The following is a 16,738-nucleotide window of genomic DNA, read 5'->3' as shown; positions in this document are numbered from 1 at the left end:
TCGTTTCCCCCCTTGGTGCGGACCTTTTGGGCAGGTGTGAATACAGCAATCGAACTCGGGTGCGGACCAAACAACCGAACCGAGACCCAGCTGAAGAGGTGGTCTCGGTACGGTTCCAAACGAACTCTGGTACGGTTCGTTTACGGTGTGAACATGAACCGACCCAATTGCAAGAAAGCACTGCGCCTTTGAGTTAACAGGCTTCCGTAGTCGGAGATTTTGGCATAATGGTTTGTGTTATTGTTGTTCAAGTGCGAAAGAGAATTCCATCCCGGCGCGCTGTCTGGCCACACGATACTGTTGCGCGTCTTTCTGCGCGTCGTGTGTGCATCATTGGAATGGAATGAATGATGAATGAGTGTGTGCATCAGGACATTCACATACAGAGCGTTCTCTTTAGTCTAATCGCGCATAGATGCTTTTGCAGTTCATATAATGTAACGATATCGCAAGCGTTAACATTGACAGCACTTGTTAGCAGTATATAAAATAAGAATCTCATTATTTGAATGTGTGAACATAGCCCCTCTCTATGAATGAAAACTTTATACCTTATCCGTCTTCTGCGCAGTTTCTTCATATTGCGTTTGTACAGAATAACACAAAATTTGTCAAATAACAAATATTGCAGTACGAAATATCTCCATGCTGAGCCTTTTTTGCACTTCCTGATTTCCCTACTTGAGAATCCTTGTCCAATGAATGGACGACCTTAGAACACGTGTGGTTTTGTTTACAAATTTTGGTTCACTTGCAAAAAGAGCAGTGTGAAAGCGAACCGTACCAAAAAAAAACAAAAAAAATTTATTTGGTCCGGACCAAAGCAAGTGAACCATCGGACTTTCCTGGTGTGAATACACCCTAAATTTGCCGGAAGTTGTCTGGGTTTTCCCAGGCTAGCTTGCTGATAAATCAGCAGCCGAAAGAACACTGATATCTAAGTCAATCTAATTTAAAATGCGTAGATACATTTATGATGACCAGGCAATGATTATCTTCATTAACACTAAGACTTACCTCCTACCAGAGCCGATGTCTTCCACTGATCGATGAACTGTTCCTGTTCTTGGTGTACCTGTCGCTGGGTCTGAAGGAGAAAGATCTGGGCGAGCGCTTTAACATTCACCAGAATGCCGTCAGCAGGATAATCAGAAGTTGGGCAAATTTTTTGTACACCTTATTGGGCCCTGTCAGAATATGGATGCCGAGTGTGTTCAGCAAGTACTCTGACACCCAAGCCATTATTGACCATACAGAGCTGAGATGTCAGACGTCTTCATCTTTACTCTTACAGAGTGAGATGTTTTCTCAGTGTAAATCCCACACTACCATTAAAGGAATGATCGGTGTGTCACCGCATGGTGCTGTTACTTTTGTTTCCTCACTGTATCCTGGATCTGTCAGTGACAAAGAATTCTTCAGGCAATCTGGAATTATCCCTCTTTTGGATAAAGACATGTCTGTAATGGTGGACGAGGGTTTCAGAATCGATGACCTAGTGCCCTGCAAAGTTCACAGTGACAAGTCTCAGCTGTCTCATGATGAAGTGCTGGTTACTCAGGACTTTGCACAGTTAAGAATACATGTGGAGAAGATAATTCAGCGCATAAAAGGGATCGAACTGTTTGACACTATTATCCCTCTGAGCATTTCTGGCAGTATCAACCAGCTTTTTGCAGTACCCTGCCTCCTAACAAACTATCAAAACAAGCCACTGGTCAAGGCTTGGGCCAAAGAACTGACTCTGTGTTAACCTCACTGAGAAACTGGATGCTTGACTCAGATCTGCTCGTCTCCCTCAGTTCTGGTTCTTAACACTACACAACGATTTCAAAAAGAACTGGGGTAGTTTCCACGCAAAGGTTGTGATCTATAAAAAACAAACTTGACGGGAGAATGTGCGCACCTTTAAGCAAACTTTGAGCCGTGCGTACGCATATTTTGGAGACGGAGCGGTTTGGCGACACCATTGGTGAGCTGGAGCTAAATGTCTTTTTGGTCACTTTTAGACCGAAAATCTAAATAAAATTATACATACAGTATACAGAAAGATAATACAAATATAATTTCACTCACCAAGCCTATCACATGAAGCAAACATCCATCCCTTTTTAAATGTCCATCCCTTTGTTAAATATCCATCCCTTTGTTCTTTAGTGAAACTATCTAAAACCTTAAATCTTCATTATAATCATAAATACAGTGTTCTGTGAAATATGTTCACAATAACAGTTTAAATAAATAAAACTATGTTTTACTTCTGATATAAACATTTAGATTAAATATGCCATTCTGATTAATGGAGTTAGACACTTAAATTACATGAAATCTTTACTGAGAAGTTACAACATTTTTTTATATTCAATAAATAGAAATACTTGTTGTGGATGCAATGCTTTCAAACACTTTTCCTCTGGCATGATGTGTTTTAATATTTTAACTACAGAGATAATTGCTTATCATGATAATAGCAGATTGTCTGAGAAAATGGTTTCGTGCAAATAATGCACTACAAGGTCTATCTGTTTCCATTAAAAATATAAATCAATTAAAAATAGGCCAGGCCTACTCTTTGGCCAGTGGAAAAGATTGAGAAAAACTTTCTCTGAAATGTATTTTACACTATTTGATTTATTTATTCAAAAACAAGGCAAGGATATAGGCTACTAAATTATTTTTTATTAATGTAACTAATGTGACGGCACATCTGTATTTCATATTTTCCAAATGTCTTGTACCGTTAAACATGTTATCACGTGGATGAATAATCACATGCAAATGATATGCAGATAAGGATATGCATAGTAAAACTAGGTGTTGTAAGCTCCATATATGGTTGTTTCGGGCAGGAGACGCATGTGCGCACAATCTTCCGCTGACTGGGATTTATAAAGTGAATTCTGCGCAGGTTCTGGTGTACGCACGGTTTTATAAGTCAGAATATTTGTTTGCGTACGCCATTTTTGGCTTTCGGACGCACGTACACTTTTAGTAAGGATCCTACGCACAGTTTTATAAATGAGACCCCTGGGGCCTCATGTACAAAGACTTGCGTTGAATTCATACTAAAACATTGTGTACGGACAAAGCTGTAAATGTGCGTACGCACAAAAAAAAGCAGATGTATGAATCTCTGCGTACAAAGGATCCCACGCATATTCTCTTTGTACATCCCAATTAACGTAAAATTGAGCGCACATGCACGAGCACAACGCCCCATCCAGTCTCCTCCCCCAATTAAATTAATTTAAATATGGTAATTAGTCCAATTTGGCAAAAGAAACCTGCAAGGACATGGCTAAAGCAAGCAAGAAACGAAATTTCACTGAAAATGTATTCTGTGTGAAAGTGTAATTTATTCCTGTGATCAAAGCTGAATTTTCATCATCATTACTCCAGTCTTCAGTGTCACATGATCCTTCAGAAATCATTCTAATATGATGATTTGATGATCAAGAAACATTTTGAGTAAAACAGGTGTGCTTCTGCTTCATATTTTCGTGAAAACCGTGATATAGTATTTTCAGGATTCTTTAATGAATAAAAACTTAAATCAAACAGATATAGAAATCTTATAATCTTTTGTAACATTATAAATGCATTTACTCTCACTTTTAAACAAATTCAATGTGTCCTTGCTGAATAAAAATAAAAATATTACTTTCTCTTTTATCTTTACTGACCGAATTAATGAAGTTTATTTTTTATTCCTAGTTAAGCCAACACTGCCATTGCTAGACGGGTTGTATCAATTTGCACATGCTTTATATATGTTCTCACTTAATTGCATAATAGAATATTTTAATAAGACTTGTGTGACAATAATATGTCAAATAATTTATCAATTACAAATTATAAGCAATATCTGACAGCTGGTGGTGCGATAGAACAATTCGTAGTGTAATGTTTGCCACTTCACTTTATTGGCTCTATGAGTCGCCAACGGACAAAAATCACGACAAATATACGTACGCCAGACACGAAGTTTACTTAGAGGAACGCACATTCTTAAGTTAATTTCACTGTTAGTACATCTGGCCATGAACGTGAAAGCTGACGTATGCCGTGTTTTTGTGCGTTGTGTTGATACATGAGGCCCCTGGTGTTTCAGATGTGATGCATATATGTAATACAAATTATGTTTTGACTTCAAGCTGTTTGTCAAAGTTTTAATTTAGTTTTATACCTAGTAAAATTGATAAAATCAGAAAACATATTTTATACAGTCACAGTGTGATACAGTTATTTGAAATGTTAAAATGATTTTTGTCATTGACAAATAAATCTGTCTAGAAAATATTTTTTTTCTCTTTGTTCATCGTCCTTCTGCCGTTCATTATGTTTACAACTGTGACAATGAATGCTTATCAGGATCAACAAAATGCTGTATTTTCAGAAGTATGAAGAAGAAGTTTACGACATAGACTCTTTAAAAGACGTCCAAGAGTTCTACACACGGGTCTGTTGTAGGGACATCGACTTTACATTATCATACCCCTACAATGATGCTGAACAGGGGTGCGTTTCCCGAAAGCATCGTTAGCCAACTATGGTCGCAAGTTGGTCGCAAATCCCATTGAACTCTATTGGTAACGACGGAACTTGCGACCATATTTGGCTAACGATGCTTTCGGGAAACGCACCCCAGAACGGGACTTTATTTTGTCTATGGGGAATTGATTGGATTGTTATTGATGTCTATTGCTGAGATCTCATGTGAGTGACAGGTTGCCCCGCCCTCACACCAGCGAACACATCGTCAGAGAAAAGATGTAGTTGCAAGAGGGAGGGGAAGTTATTTAATTATAGAGGGCACATAAAAAAGTAATTATGTGCACTGATAAATCATTTATAACAAACACTGCTATATTCCATAAAAAAAATAGAAATTGTTCAAATGATTTCATGGTGCCTTTAATGCTATTCGGCAAATACACCCACCCCTTATCATCTTAATCTAATCTTTGGGGAGGAGGGGCCCTAAAAATAATTATGTATTATTTTAATTAGCAGAGATAACAAGAGGTTTTTTTTTGTTTTGTTTTTTTGACGATTCGGCGATTAGAGAACTCGAGAACCACTCGTGAACTAATCTTTCAGACCGGTCAACCGATTCATCAAAAAGATTCTATTCAAACGAACGATTCGTTCAGTCCGACATCGCTCCCGTGTATTCTGGCGCTATGCCATCGTTGCATATCCCATCGTTTACCTGCCTTACACTTACAAATGAGGAATAGATCATGCTTCACTGATTCATAATGTGAAAAATGCCTCATTGACTGTGTGTGTGTACCGCTGCAGTCTCACCTGTGCGCCACATAAGCACGAGCCCTCCTTCTTGGCGCTGCCACGTCATTCACCACCGTCGCGCGCATCCCTCGGAGACTCTGACGTGTCTGTCCACAAAACCGGCAGCTGGGAGAAAAATAATAAAACTGACTATAATCTCACAGGTGACACTAAGCGGGGATCATGGGGGGATCGCAGAGTTTGGAAATTCCAGGAGGTGGTTCGGAGGGCTATCACGTTCTCAGAGTGAGTGTGTTTTACAGACCCGTCCGCTCTATCGGTCTCTTTCTTTCACTCATACGGTAGATCGCGACTCTCAGGCAGCGGAAAGTTCAAATCGAGGGTGGGGACATCAGTGCGGCCTGCTCACATTGGCTAAATGCTAACGTGGCTAAATGAAAATCTCTGCAGTTAAATGTCAAGAGATTTCAGCATTTGACGTGCAAAGACTGATAGCCTTTAAAATGCACGTCTTTATTTATCCTACTGCGCCATGTATTTTTTGTGTGTGTGGATGGGCTGTTGAAGAAGCTTACTATGTGTCATTATGGATAGCTGTTTAAATGTTCAGTTTTCATCTGCCACAACTCAAAATGACCTAAACTAAAGCAATTTCCTCAAGAAACAGCATTACGTGTGTAAGAGAAAGAGCAGTATGTCATTTTGATATTTGGGTGCATGCATAACTTAGATGCATGACTGCATAATTTGTAGGTTGACATCTCAGTCATGATTGTAGTGTTACCTGTGACATTTTCCTGAAACAAAGAGCATTATTTCATGATCACATATATATCAGTTTATAGTTTTGCCAGAAGATATTGATGTTTGGTATTTTTTTATTTGAATGTGATGGTATAACCAGTCTCTTTTCTCTGTTATGCAGGTGCAGGAGAATTCTCCCGGGCACAGAGCAGGACTCGAACCCTTCTTTGACTTCATTGTGTCCATCAACAACACGAGACTGGTAGGTTTGTTGCACATGGTGCATGGTCATCCATGGTGCATGGTCATCCATCATCTCTTCAATGAACTGACTATTCATTGAACCTCATCCAGTGTTTTTAAGTTATAAACGTGAGAAACTGATAAAGAAACAAGCTTGATTTTCCTTATATGAACTAGGGTTACTATTTTAAATGGACAATTGGTTTATAATTTGAATAGCCATGTAATAATAATAATACCAATTTTGGGACAATCCAGTAAATTAGATACTTTAAGTGAAGTCTGGTATTATGTAATGCTTATAAGACTCTAAACAGTAAAACTGACTCTAAAATCTGATTGGACGAACCACATTTGAAGCCATTGTAAAACATCTGATATTATGCACACCTGGACTGTACATTATTTAAAGTTTAAAATGAATATGTGGTTGACGCATTCATTTTGCATGGTGTTATATAGCATCATTTTACACAATCTATCCTACCTAGTATGTTTGTTGCTGTTTAATGTTGTTTTTGCTTTGATTTATATAGAACAAGGATAATGACACGCTGAAAGACATATTGAAGGCTAGCGTTGAGAAACCTGTGAAGATGCTAGTGTACAGCAGCAAAACCCTCGAGCTGCGGGAAGCCACTGTTACTCCCAGCAACATGTGGGGCGGCCAGGGTCTTCTGGGGGTCAGCATCCGCTTTTGCAGCTTTGAAGGAGCCAATGAGAACGTCTGGCATGTTTTGGTGAGTACATGAAAGAGTGGTGAAATGTAATCAGAGAAAGCTCTTGGAATGAGTTATTTATTTACACTGCATATTTTGTAAGGGCGGGGTTGCATTTGATGAAAATAGCACGTTTGCTTTGAACTCATTTTTGATGAACAACTTTTGGTCAATTAGTCGTAATTCAGCATGGGTGTGTTCTTGTAAAACAGACCGGTCAGTCGAGTTGTAAGATGAAATGTGCGCCATGACTCGTTTTTCACTTGTTTTGTAGGAAGTGGAACCAAACTCTCCTGCAGCATTAGCAGGATTAAGACCACACACCGACTACATCATCGGAGCAGACACAGTCATGAACGAGGTACGTTTCTCTCATTCACATCACAAACTCTTTTCAGACGTCATGATAATTGTGCAAAAACATCTGCATTTTGGATAATTTGTCAATTAATATCACTCTGCAGCTCAAATATAGATTAAAACACTTGCAGATTCTTCAGGCATCCTAGAAAAGAGCTGAAATGAGCAAAAAGTGCTGTGCTCATTATCTGTTAATAACATATATATTTATCATTTTGCATTTTTATATTTGCAAGAAATATTTATATTTTTCATTAAATGTTTTGTTCACTACAAATTCCACCTTTTTGAAAAAAGAAAAAGAAGCTGTGAATTAATCCGCTTTAATAAACTCCATAAATTCATGAGCACACATTTTCTGTAAAACAACGACATGCAGTGAAAAACTGATTGGTTTTATAGTTTTAAAGGGTCACTTCACCCATTTGCATTAAGGTTTGTATTGTTAGAAACCCAGTCATATATTATAATGATGGTGGAATTTTGCTTGTTTTTTTTCTGAGATGGGAGAAAAAAGGATTTAAGTGTTTTACTTCTGTCCTATCGTGACGTAAATATCGTCATTTTGCGTCACGATAGGACGGAAGATAAATTTCATTGCATATTAAGAAAACTACAGCCTTTAGCTCATTATTATTCAAGGGCGTGGGACCCACTCACCCCACCGGCCTATTACAGATCAGTGGGTGGGACTAAACCTGAAGAAACTAAACTATTAATCCGCCATCTTGCTTGGAAGATGCAAGCAAGCTAAGCTAACAAGCGCTCAAGGAGTTAGATTTACCATAATGCCTGAATTTACGACACACGATATCGAAGACGAGGATTTTGAAAATCTTTTGCTCGAAACTGATGTTCGTGGCTATTTATACGAGCCACAATATAGCGAAGAGCAGCTGAGGCTGATGGAGGAACAGGAGGCGGCGGCGTCGGGTTCGTTGTTGTGGGAAGAATGAGACGGGAATCGGCGAACATTTAAACATTTTAATAGTAAAATAAACAAATACAAAACAAAAGTATAAGCCAGCAGCCACGCACTGCTGGCCACACACAACAGAAACAAAACCGACCATAAAATCAGGCCTGTTCCTCTCTCGATCTGCCCTGTCGCTCCTCGTTTTATGCGTCCGCTCCTCGGTGAGAGACGCGAGAGAGACCAGTGCGTCTCACAGGTGTCGTTCATTATCACTCACGCCACCGGCCTCGCGCCGCTCTCACGTCCCTCGTCCTGCTCGCCACAGCCAACTAACTATACATTTTGTGTGAAATGAATTTCTAACTCTGTTGGCAGCTAACGTTAGCCCTGTAGAGTAGACGGAAGAGTGATTTCTCTGATGTTTGCGACTTTGCGCTGTTCTGGATTAGTGGGAGTGGCTTGCGGAGCTGTGCAACGTGGTGCATTCTGGGAGTTGTGGTCTTACACACAAATGCGCCCTAAAGTTATTTTCTGTCTTTTCTCGGTCAAGAGGGCACCAAATTCAAAATTTCTTTTACATTTCGACTACATATATGACCCACTTTCAATAAAGATTAATGTTGAAATGGGTGAAGTGCTCCTTTAAACACATTCTTATGTTTTCAAGACCAGTGTTGTTATTGTTAAATAAAACTAACAAAGTTTTTGATAAATGCTACCTTGGCAACTACGTTTAGGTACTAAAATTACTAAAAAATACAGGAAAGATAAATAAAAATATAAAATAATGATAAACGCATCAAAAAATGACTAAAACTGAAACCAAAATTATTATGAAATCATGTAATCATTTAATATTCAACAATATTATATTGATCTGCCTGCATTGACACCATTATATATGAGAACTGAACTGGATGTTTTCTCCAGAGCAGCTTTATATATATATATATATATATATATATATATATATATATATATATATATATATATATATATATATATATATATATATATATATATATATATATATATGTATGTGTGTGTGTAAATTAACTAAATTAATAACTTTATTATAACGAAAATGAACCATCAGTGAACTTACTTAAGCTGGACTATGACGCTATTTTCTTCTAGATCTGCTGTACAGCCGAAACAAACTCTGTTGCATTATTTTCCTGTTATCACTGTAAAGCTGCTTTGAAACCATCTGTATTGTAAAAAGTGCTATATAAATAAAGGTGACTTGAAATCTGAAAATATACACAAAATGCCAATTTAAAATGAGTAAATACTTTAATGTAAATAATACTCAAATAACAGTTCAAGACTGTCACAAGGCCTTTAGTGCAAAATTACCAAATCAGCATAATTTGCAATATTGTAGAATACATCACAAAAAAATCAAGATACATTTCAGTGATTTTTATTTGTTTTCTTCATTCTGTGTGTGCTGTGCTCTTTCTCCAGTCAGAGGACTTATTCTCATTGATAGAAACCCATGAGGGCAAAGGCCTGAAACTCTACGTCTACAACACCGACACGGACAACTGCAGAGAAGTGGTCATTACGCCCAACGGTGCCTGGGGTGGAGAGGGCAGGTCTGTGAAACTCTCTTGCTCCTCTGGTTCCTGCCTCTGTGTGTGTGTCTGACGTGATTATTTTTCTCCGTTCAGTCTCGGCTGCGGCATCGGCTATGGTTACCTGCACAGAATCCCAACTCGGCCCTTCGAAGAGGGCAAGAAAATAAGCTTCCCCGGACACACCCCCAGTGAACCCGCCAGCCCGCTAAAAGACGGCTTCACAGAGGTTAGTGTGTGTATGTGTATTTCACATGGTGTATTTGGTAGGGCTGGGTAAAAAATATCGATTTCTCGATATTAATCGATTCTCATTTTTACGAACCGATATCGATTCTTATATCTCAAGAATCGATTAGTCATCCTGTTTTCAGTTGATGAATGAATGGAACATTGTCGCGCGCATCCCATCCAATAAATCGCAATAATCTTTGTGCTTTGTTACTATTGATACTAAATAAAGTCTCAAATTACGTCCATTTTCTTACGAAATTCAAAAAACATAAATACCGCTGTGGCGTGAGATCGCTCTGGCTCAGCTCAGCTCAAGAGAAGCAGCAGCGCGGAGCGCACATGATCTCCTCTTCTGCCTTAATAATACCAGTTACAGCGCCAAATAAACATGAACGAGCATCTGAAAGTGTGTTAAAAGATAGAGTACAACTTATCGAAATCCGTTTCATGTCACATGGAATCGCTCAATCAGTGTTTCGACCGTGGAAAGACGTCAGTAAAACAACTTGTAAACAATGTCATGTAACGTCACATTTACCTCAGAAAAACCATATGTGACCATAAAGTCGTTAGTCAGCTTGAAAAATTAACTCTAAAGAGGAGCATTTTGCTAAATATATGCACCATATTACATACTCATTATAATTTTTAATGTTCTTCGATATTTAATGCATGTTTGAATAAATCTGGCAAGTTTTTATGACAGCCACCATTTAAATGTTTATATTTCATTTAACTTTATTATTATAAAAATAAATAGTGGTATTTAAGTGTTTGTATAGCTACAAATCAGTTAATTTTTACCTTCAATATTATAGTAGGCTAATGAAGCCTAGTAGGCTACAACTGACTCCCATAGTTTACAGCATTAGTTAAGAGATTTGTTTTCCTTGAGAGAATTTGCCATGTATTTTACCTGATATCCAAAATAATCAATATTGAATCGAATCGGAATCGATTCGAATTGCAAGCTTGTGAATCAAAATCGAATCAAATTGTGAAATTTGTGTCAATACCCAGCCCTAGTATTTGGATATATTTGGTCAGCCGTTTGACTACAATGACGTTTTGTGTAGGTTCAGCTGTCTGCAGTGACTCCGCCCCCTGTGTCACAGCCTGTTCCCACAGGACTTGAGGACAGTCTGTCCTGCCTGTCACTCAGCTCTGCCCAGCCCTCAATGCCCAGCGAGCTCCACACAGGTGAAATGTCAACGTTTATGCTGTACTTCATATTTTTTCTACATCACTCATAATTTATAATATTAACATAATGCAAATACTGTCATTTTCTGCAGGTGTTCCTACAGTCCCCCTGCTGCCCACTCAGGTGACCCCAGGGCTGGGTACCCTTCCCATTGTCAACCCCTCCACCACTGTACCAGGTAGAGAACATAATAATAATAATTCGTTACATTTATATAGCGCTTTTCTGGGTACTCGAAGCGCTTTACATGGAAGGGGGAATCTCCTCAACCACCACCAACATGCACTTGTCTCTATTTTTGTGAAAGTAATATAAGCTGGAAGAAAAGTTTCTTTTCACATTCTCTGTTATGTGAATAAAATGATTTTCATTTTGTGCTTGTAGGTTTGATGTCCTTACCGTCTGGTCTCCCTCCCCTGCCAAACCTGCCTAACCTCCCGAACCTTAATCTACCGTTACCGAACCTTAGCGCTGTATCTTTAGCTGGAATCAGTGGGTTACCTCATAATACAGCAGGTATACTTTATTATACATTATACCATATTACAGCTTATTCTGACTAAGAACCGGCCACTTTGGCAGGAAGGAACTGACGTGTGTGACTGACATGTAAACAAGGTCCTCACGGGTCCTTAAAAAGTCTTAAATTTGATCAAATTTCAAAGTCTTAAAGCGAACCTACTAGTATTATGCCTTTTTGCAAAGCCTTGATTTTGTTTTTGGAGTCTACTAGAATAGGTTTTCATGCGTGAAAGACTGACCATAACCGTGAGTTTCAACACACTTCTAACTTCTTTGGGCGGGAATTATTTAAATGAGGAATATTGTGACGTGAAGGAAACTTAAGACTACAATGGAGGCGTTTGAGGGAGTTCAGAAACACTGACACTGATATAGAGAATAACTCCCGCTGGAGGGACTTTGTAACTTTGCAGAGCTTTTTATGCTCAAACAGCAACATTACACACTAAAGAACATGTAAAAAAAGCATCTTAAATAGTAATACAGTCTTAATTATCAATTTAAGAGGTTTTAAATTTGGGGACAGAAAAGCAGTAATCGTGATACAAATGAATGTGATTTTATTCAAACTGTCAAGGCGCTGTTTTAATCACACTAATGCAAACGCTCATGTCTCTTTAGGTTTGCCCCCTCTTCCTCCTCTGAACCTGCCTGGCATCTCTCCTCTGCCCATGCACCCCGTTCTATCTTCCACACTTCCCAGCATGCCAGGCGTCACGCTGCCATCTTCCCTGGCACCATCTGACTTCGGACCGCCCGTCTCCTTAGCGAACGTGCAAACTCCAGCGCTCATACTGGATGCCACACCTAACCCTGCGGTCAAAGACATGCCTGTTACCACCGAGACCCTCTTACAGCAGACGACCCCGGAGTCCTCGTAACGACCCCATCCGCTGTACGTCTCTATTGTATTTATTCAGTACAAAAAGATTCCAGTGTGCAAACACACACAGAGATAAGCACGGTTCTGTTGAGAGATGCCAGTGTCTGAGGTCCGAGAGTAATGAGCGTGTGGACCGATATCTAATATTAAAACGTACAGTAAGATGTACAGTACGTCTGGTTTACACTCTCCGCCGAATCTGTGCTGTCTCATGCTTTTTCTTTCTGTATATCATGTAATCAAACGTTAGTATAGCATTCCCTGTAATTACCAATTGCTATGTGATTTTACTATGTAACGTCTGGCCTTTTTTCTTTCTTTGCACCACGTTTCGAATGCTTTGATTTTTCTTTATACGTGGTCAGACTGGGCTCTGGGCCTCTGTTTCTCTCGCTCACACACTCTCTGTAAGATAGCTCTGCCGTCAAGATGAGCGGAAACACAATTCAGATGAATGTGCGCTTGTGCAGTTTGAAGATTGTGAAGGAATCTCTCATTCAAACATACGCAAGCAATAAACTACCCAGTTTTACACTATCACTGTCTCTGTCTGTTGAATCTAAATTAGTGATTTAGCAATTGATTATAAATCTATCTCACAGTTAATTATATAGTTTGTATTGGGTGCAGTGATATATATATATATGTGTGTGTGAGTGTGTCAAATTGCAATTCTTTATCTTAACAGGGTCAAGCGATGAGGTTTTCAGTAGTTTATGCTGATATTTAGAGAGCATGGTGTATGTGATAATGTAGGGTCTAGGGGTGTCACGATTCTCCAAATCTTCCATTTGATTGAATTTTCGATTCTAAGGTCACGATTCGATTCTCGATTTTTACTTTTTTTTTTTAAAGCACAGGTTGCTATGCCATTTTTAGAATATACTTTTATGCAATATCATATCTGACCTTTGTTCGCAATGGACCACACTACATTGTCAAATTTAAAACATTTATTAACATAAAGTGCTTATAATATAATACCTTATATCTTTATTCAATTGGAAACTTAAGCAAAATAACCTGCCATGTTTTGCCATAACCTGCCATATGCAGATTATAAAATCAAATCAGTCATTTTAAACTGTCTGCGAAATGCAATTTCACAAACAGCGTGAGTGTTCAGCGGTGCCGCGTCTTCTCTCTCTCTCTCTGTCTCTCAAAATGTGTTGCACAAGGCAATCGCCAAGCGCGCTGCTCTCACGTTTCGGGAGTCGTGACATGACGGAATTGTCACTTGCATAATCGGGCCAGCATTGCATCGTGAGTAACTAAAGCTTACCATTTGCACATCTTTTTAAGTCTTACCAGTTTGAACATTCAAGCGATTTTAAACTATTCAGTACGCGCGCGCTCTCTGAGAGAGGGTTTTCTTTGCACACATACATAAAGCCGCCTCGCAAACAGGCAGATGACGACATTCAAGTTCACAAAACAAACAAACAGTTGTTGATTTAACAGATAAATCTATGTTTTTGTGGAGATGCCCTGCCATGTTAGTCGTGCTGCCAGTGTAAGAATATGGTACACGCACATAGCAGAGCTTGCAAACTGTGGCTTTTTTGAAACGCGAACGTTGAACGCGAACGCCAACGTTGACAACAGAACTCACTGGAAATCCAAAATACTTCCACACCGGTGACTTCAATGGAAGAGTAGACGGTTCAAGTTCTGTCGATGGGTCTCCTGCATCTGCAGTTGCCATGCTATCTTTTGACTGGCTGTAGCTAAGTTAAAGGAGGTAGACTCGCAGCACTTCAACACGCGTGTTTTTTTTTTTCGTGCTATGGGGGCGTGGTAGCATCAACGATTCCATTTTTTAATTCGAAGTTCGAGATTGTAAATTAATTTCGATCGATTTCGATTTAAAATCGAAATCGTGACACCCTTAGTAGGGTCAGATTAAAATATATACATACATATTATATATATATACATGGGGCCTAAAAGTAACTTTTTGCCACACCTGCCAATGGCCGGTGACAAGAAAATTTACCAGCCATAAATATTTTACCGGCAATTTGTTTGCAATAACAGACTATTATGTTACCTAAATTTTAGACACCAGTGAAAAATCATAATTCTCTTTTCCAATTTCGATACCACAGCTGAAACTATTAGCCTAACTAATATCAATGTAAAATATTATTAAAGACAAGTTAACAGTTTTCTGGTAGAGACACTGAATAAAGTAATCAAATGTAAAATAACACTAAACAACTTCTGTAACTTTTTAGTAAAGATAAATCTGTGAAATTTATACAGTGAAGACTATCCAGTCAAGAGCAGTGATTTCCTTTCTCTGACCTTTGTCGTTTGATTAACATTAAAAACACAGACAGCCGCACATATATATATATATATATATATATATATGTATATATATATATATATATATATATATATACATACATGTGTTTAGCTTTAAGGTATTAATTTTTCAAGTAAATAGAAAGTATATGAGTATTCTAAAGTAGGCATTTAAAGTTTTTTTTCATGCTATAATATGTAATTGTCAGTAATTACAAATAGCTGGTAAATTCACATACATGTATGTGTATATACAACATACCTGTATATATATATATATATATACACACACACAGATATATATTAGAATGATTTCTGAAGGATCATGTGACTGAAGACTGGAGTAATGGACTGATGAAAACTCCACTTTGCATCACCAAAATCAATTATATTTTAATTATTTTAATTTTAGTATATTCAAATAGAAATCCATTATTGCACTTATATATCCATTATTATTACAATATCACAGTTTTTACTGTAGTCCAACTTTTGGTTCTGTCCAGCAGGGGCCCTGAAAGCATTTACAACAGCTGCTCTGATCTCACAAGAAAATGTCCAAAAACATGTCTGTTTCTTGCCATTTCATTAATATTTATATTATTGTTAGTATTACATTTTGTTTTTTTTTCTCATTTTATAATTGTATTGTGTGATTTATTTTTAGATAAATGTACTTCAAATGATTACTTTTTTTTTCCTCTCTCAATAAGTATAAATTATGATATTCTGTAAAGAGAAAACAGTAGCCGTTTCAAAGCTAGATGTGTAAAAGGGTAAATGTGTAAATATAAGTTAGCTTCTTCCTTTTTTTTCTATATTTTTTCTTTTCTTTTGAACATGCTGAGATTTTGTTCTTATTATCTTCTTGTTAAAATAGGTTCTGTTACTAATGATCATGTTCAGAGGAAAAAGAAAGAAAAGAAATAAATTATTCATTCATTCATTCATTCATGTCAGCACAAACACCAAAGGAAAGAAAGCACATGCATCCAAATATTTTCAAAATGTTTATTTCTCTTTTGGCTACATTCTCTACAATCGCAGCAGCACTTTAGAGACAGATCACCAATATGTTGAGCTGAAAACTGCTTCTGGGGTTTGAAAGAGTATTTAGAGAGAGAGGAAACAACAAAAGCTGAGATTCTTCCCCTGAAAACAGACTCTGGAAGCTTTGACAAGTTTGATCGCGGTCCGGTCCACGTCATTCGGAGATGCTGACCTGACTCAGGCTCCGGGATCAGCGAGGGTTGCTAAGCAACATGACAGCACTGGGTCTGGGCATAAAGGGGTTAAACGATCAAGGGTGGGGTCCGGCCCACCTTCCGTCTGCTCAAACACACACACATACGCTCAGACCCTCAGACTCACAACACACCTCATTCACAACCACATGGAGTTTGTTTTTCATGCCGTTTCAATGGTAAATCAAATTTATATTTGGTCGGATTCTGAATAAATCATAGAACTAAAAGCAACATCAGGTAGCAGCGAGGTGATGCTGCATCAGACAACTAAATTTACAAACAAACGGAGAAAATAAGAAAACCTGCTCAGGGTTGGATTCATTAAATACGCAGGTTGTGGTTTGAGAGGTCTACTGAGACGACTCTCTTTACGGCGTCTCCTCCTACATGCAGGACGCCCCGGTGAAACTGCTCTCATCACACTGATCTATAACATGTGCAGCTCATTTTACACCCCAAAATCCAAATAAATAAATATGCGACTTAAAAGAATCCCATTTCATCATTTTTACAATATATGGCA

General features: G+C 38.2%; 1 protein-coding gene across 1 annotated transcript; it reads left to right on the top strand.

Annotated features, from left to right (window-relative positions):
• Positions 1–5,346: 5,346 nt before the first annotated feature.
• On the top strand, positions 5,347–12,823 carry gorasp2 (golgi reassembly stacking protein 2). The gene is made up of 10 exons (XM_056241572.1): positions 5,347–5,538; positions 6,179–6,259; positions 6,777–6,980; positions 7,234–7,320; positions 9,706–9,836; positions 9,912–10,044; positions 11,126–11,249; positions 11,345–11,431; positions 11,638–11,769; positions 12,397–12,823. Exons 1-10 carry the CDS (start codon positions 5,476–5,478, stop codon positions 12,654–12,656), a joined length of 1,302 nt encoding a protein of 433 aa, XP_056097547.1. The 5' UTR covers positions 5,347–5,475; the 3' UTR covers positions 12,657–12,823.
• Positions 12,824–16,738: the final 3,915 nt, after the last annotated feature.

The sequence above is a fragment of the Rhinichthys klamathensis genome, unplaced genomic scaffold (genome assembly GCF_029890125.1).
Source record: "Rhinichthys klamathensis goyatoka isolate OS25496 unplaced genomic scaffold, OSU_Roscu_1.1 h1tg000654l_1, whole genome shotgun sequence".
Classification (NCBI taxonomy): domain Eukaryota; kingdom Metazoa; phylum Chordata; class Actinopteri; order Cypriniformes; family Leuciscidae; genus Rhinichthys; species Rhinichthys klamathensis.
Note: the sequence above shows the minus strand (reverse complement) of the source record. Positions and strands in the feature narration are given on the sequence as shown.

Bases quoted from the DNA above. Each gene is read 5' to 3' on its own strand.
- gorasp2 (XM_056241572.1), top strand. From the start codon at position 5,476: ATGGGGGGATCGCAGAGTTTGGAAATTCCAGGAGGTGGTTCGGAGGGC. The intron at 5,539-6,178 runs GTGAGTGTGTTT...TCTGTTATGCAG, and splicing joins AGGGCTATCACGTTCTCAGA to GTGCAGGAGAATTCTCCCGG. The intron at 11,770-12,396 runs GTATACTTTATT...ATGTCTCTTTAG, and splicing joins GTTACCTCATAATACAGCAG to GTTTGCCCCCTCTTCCTCCT.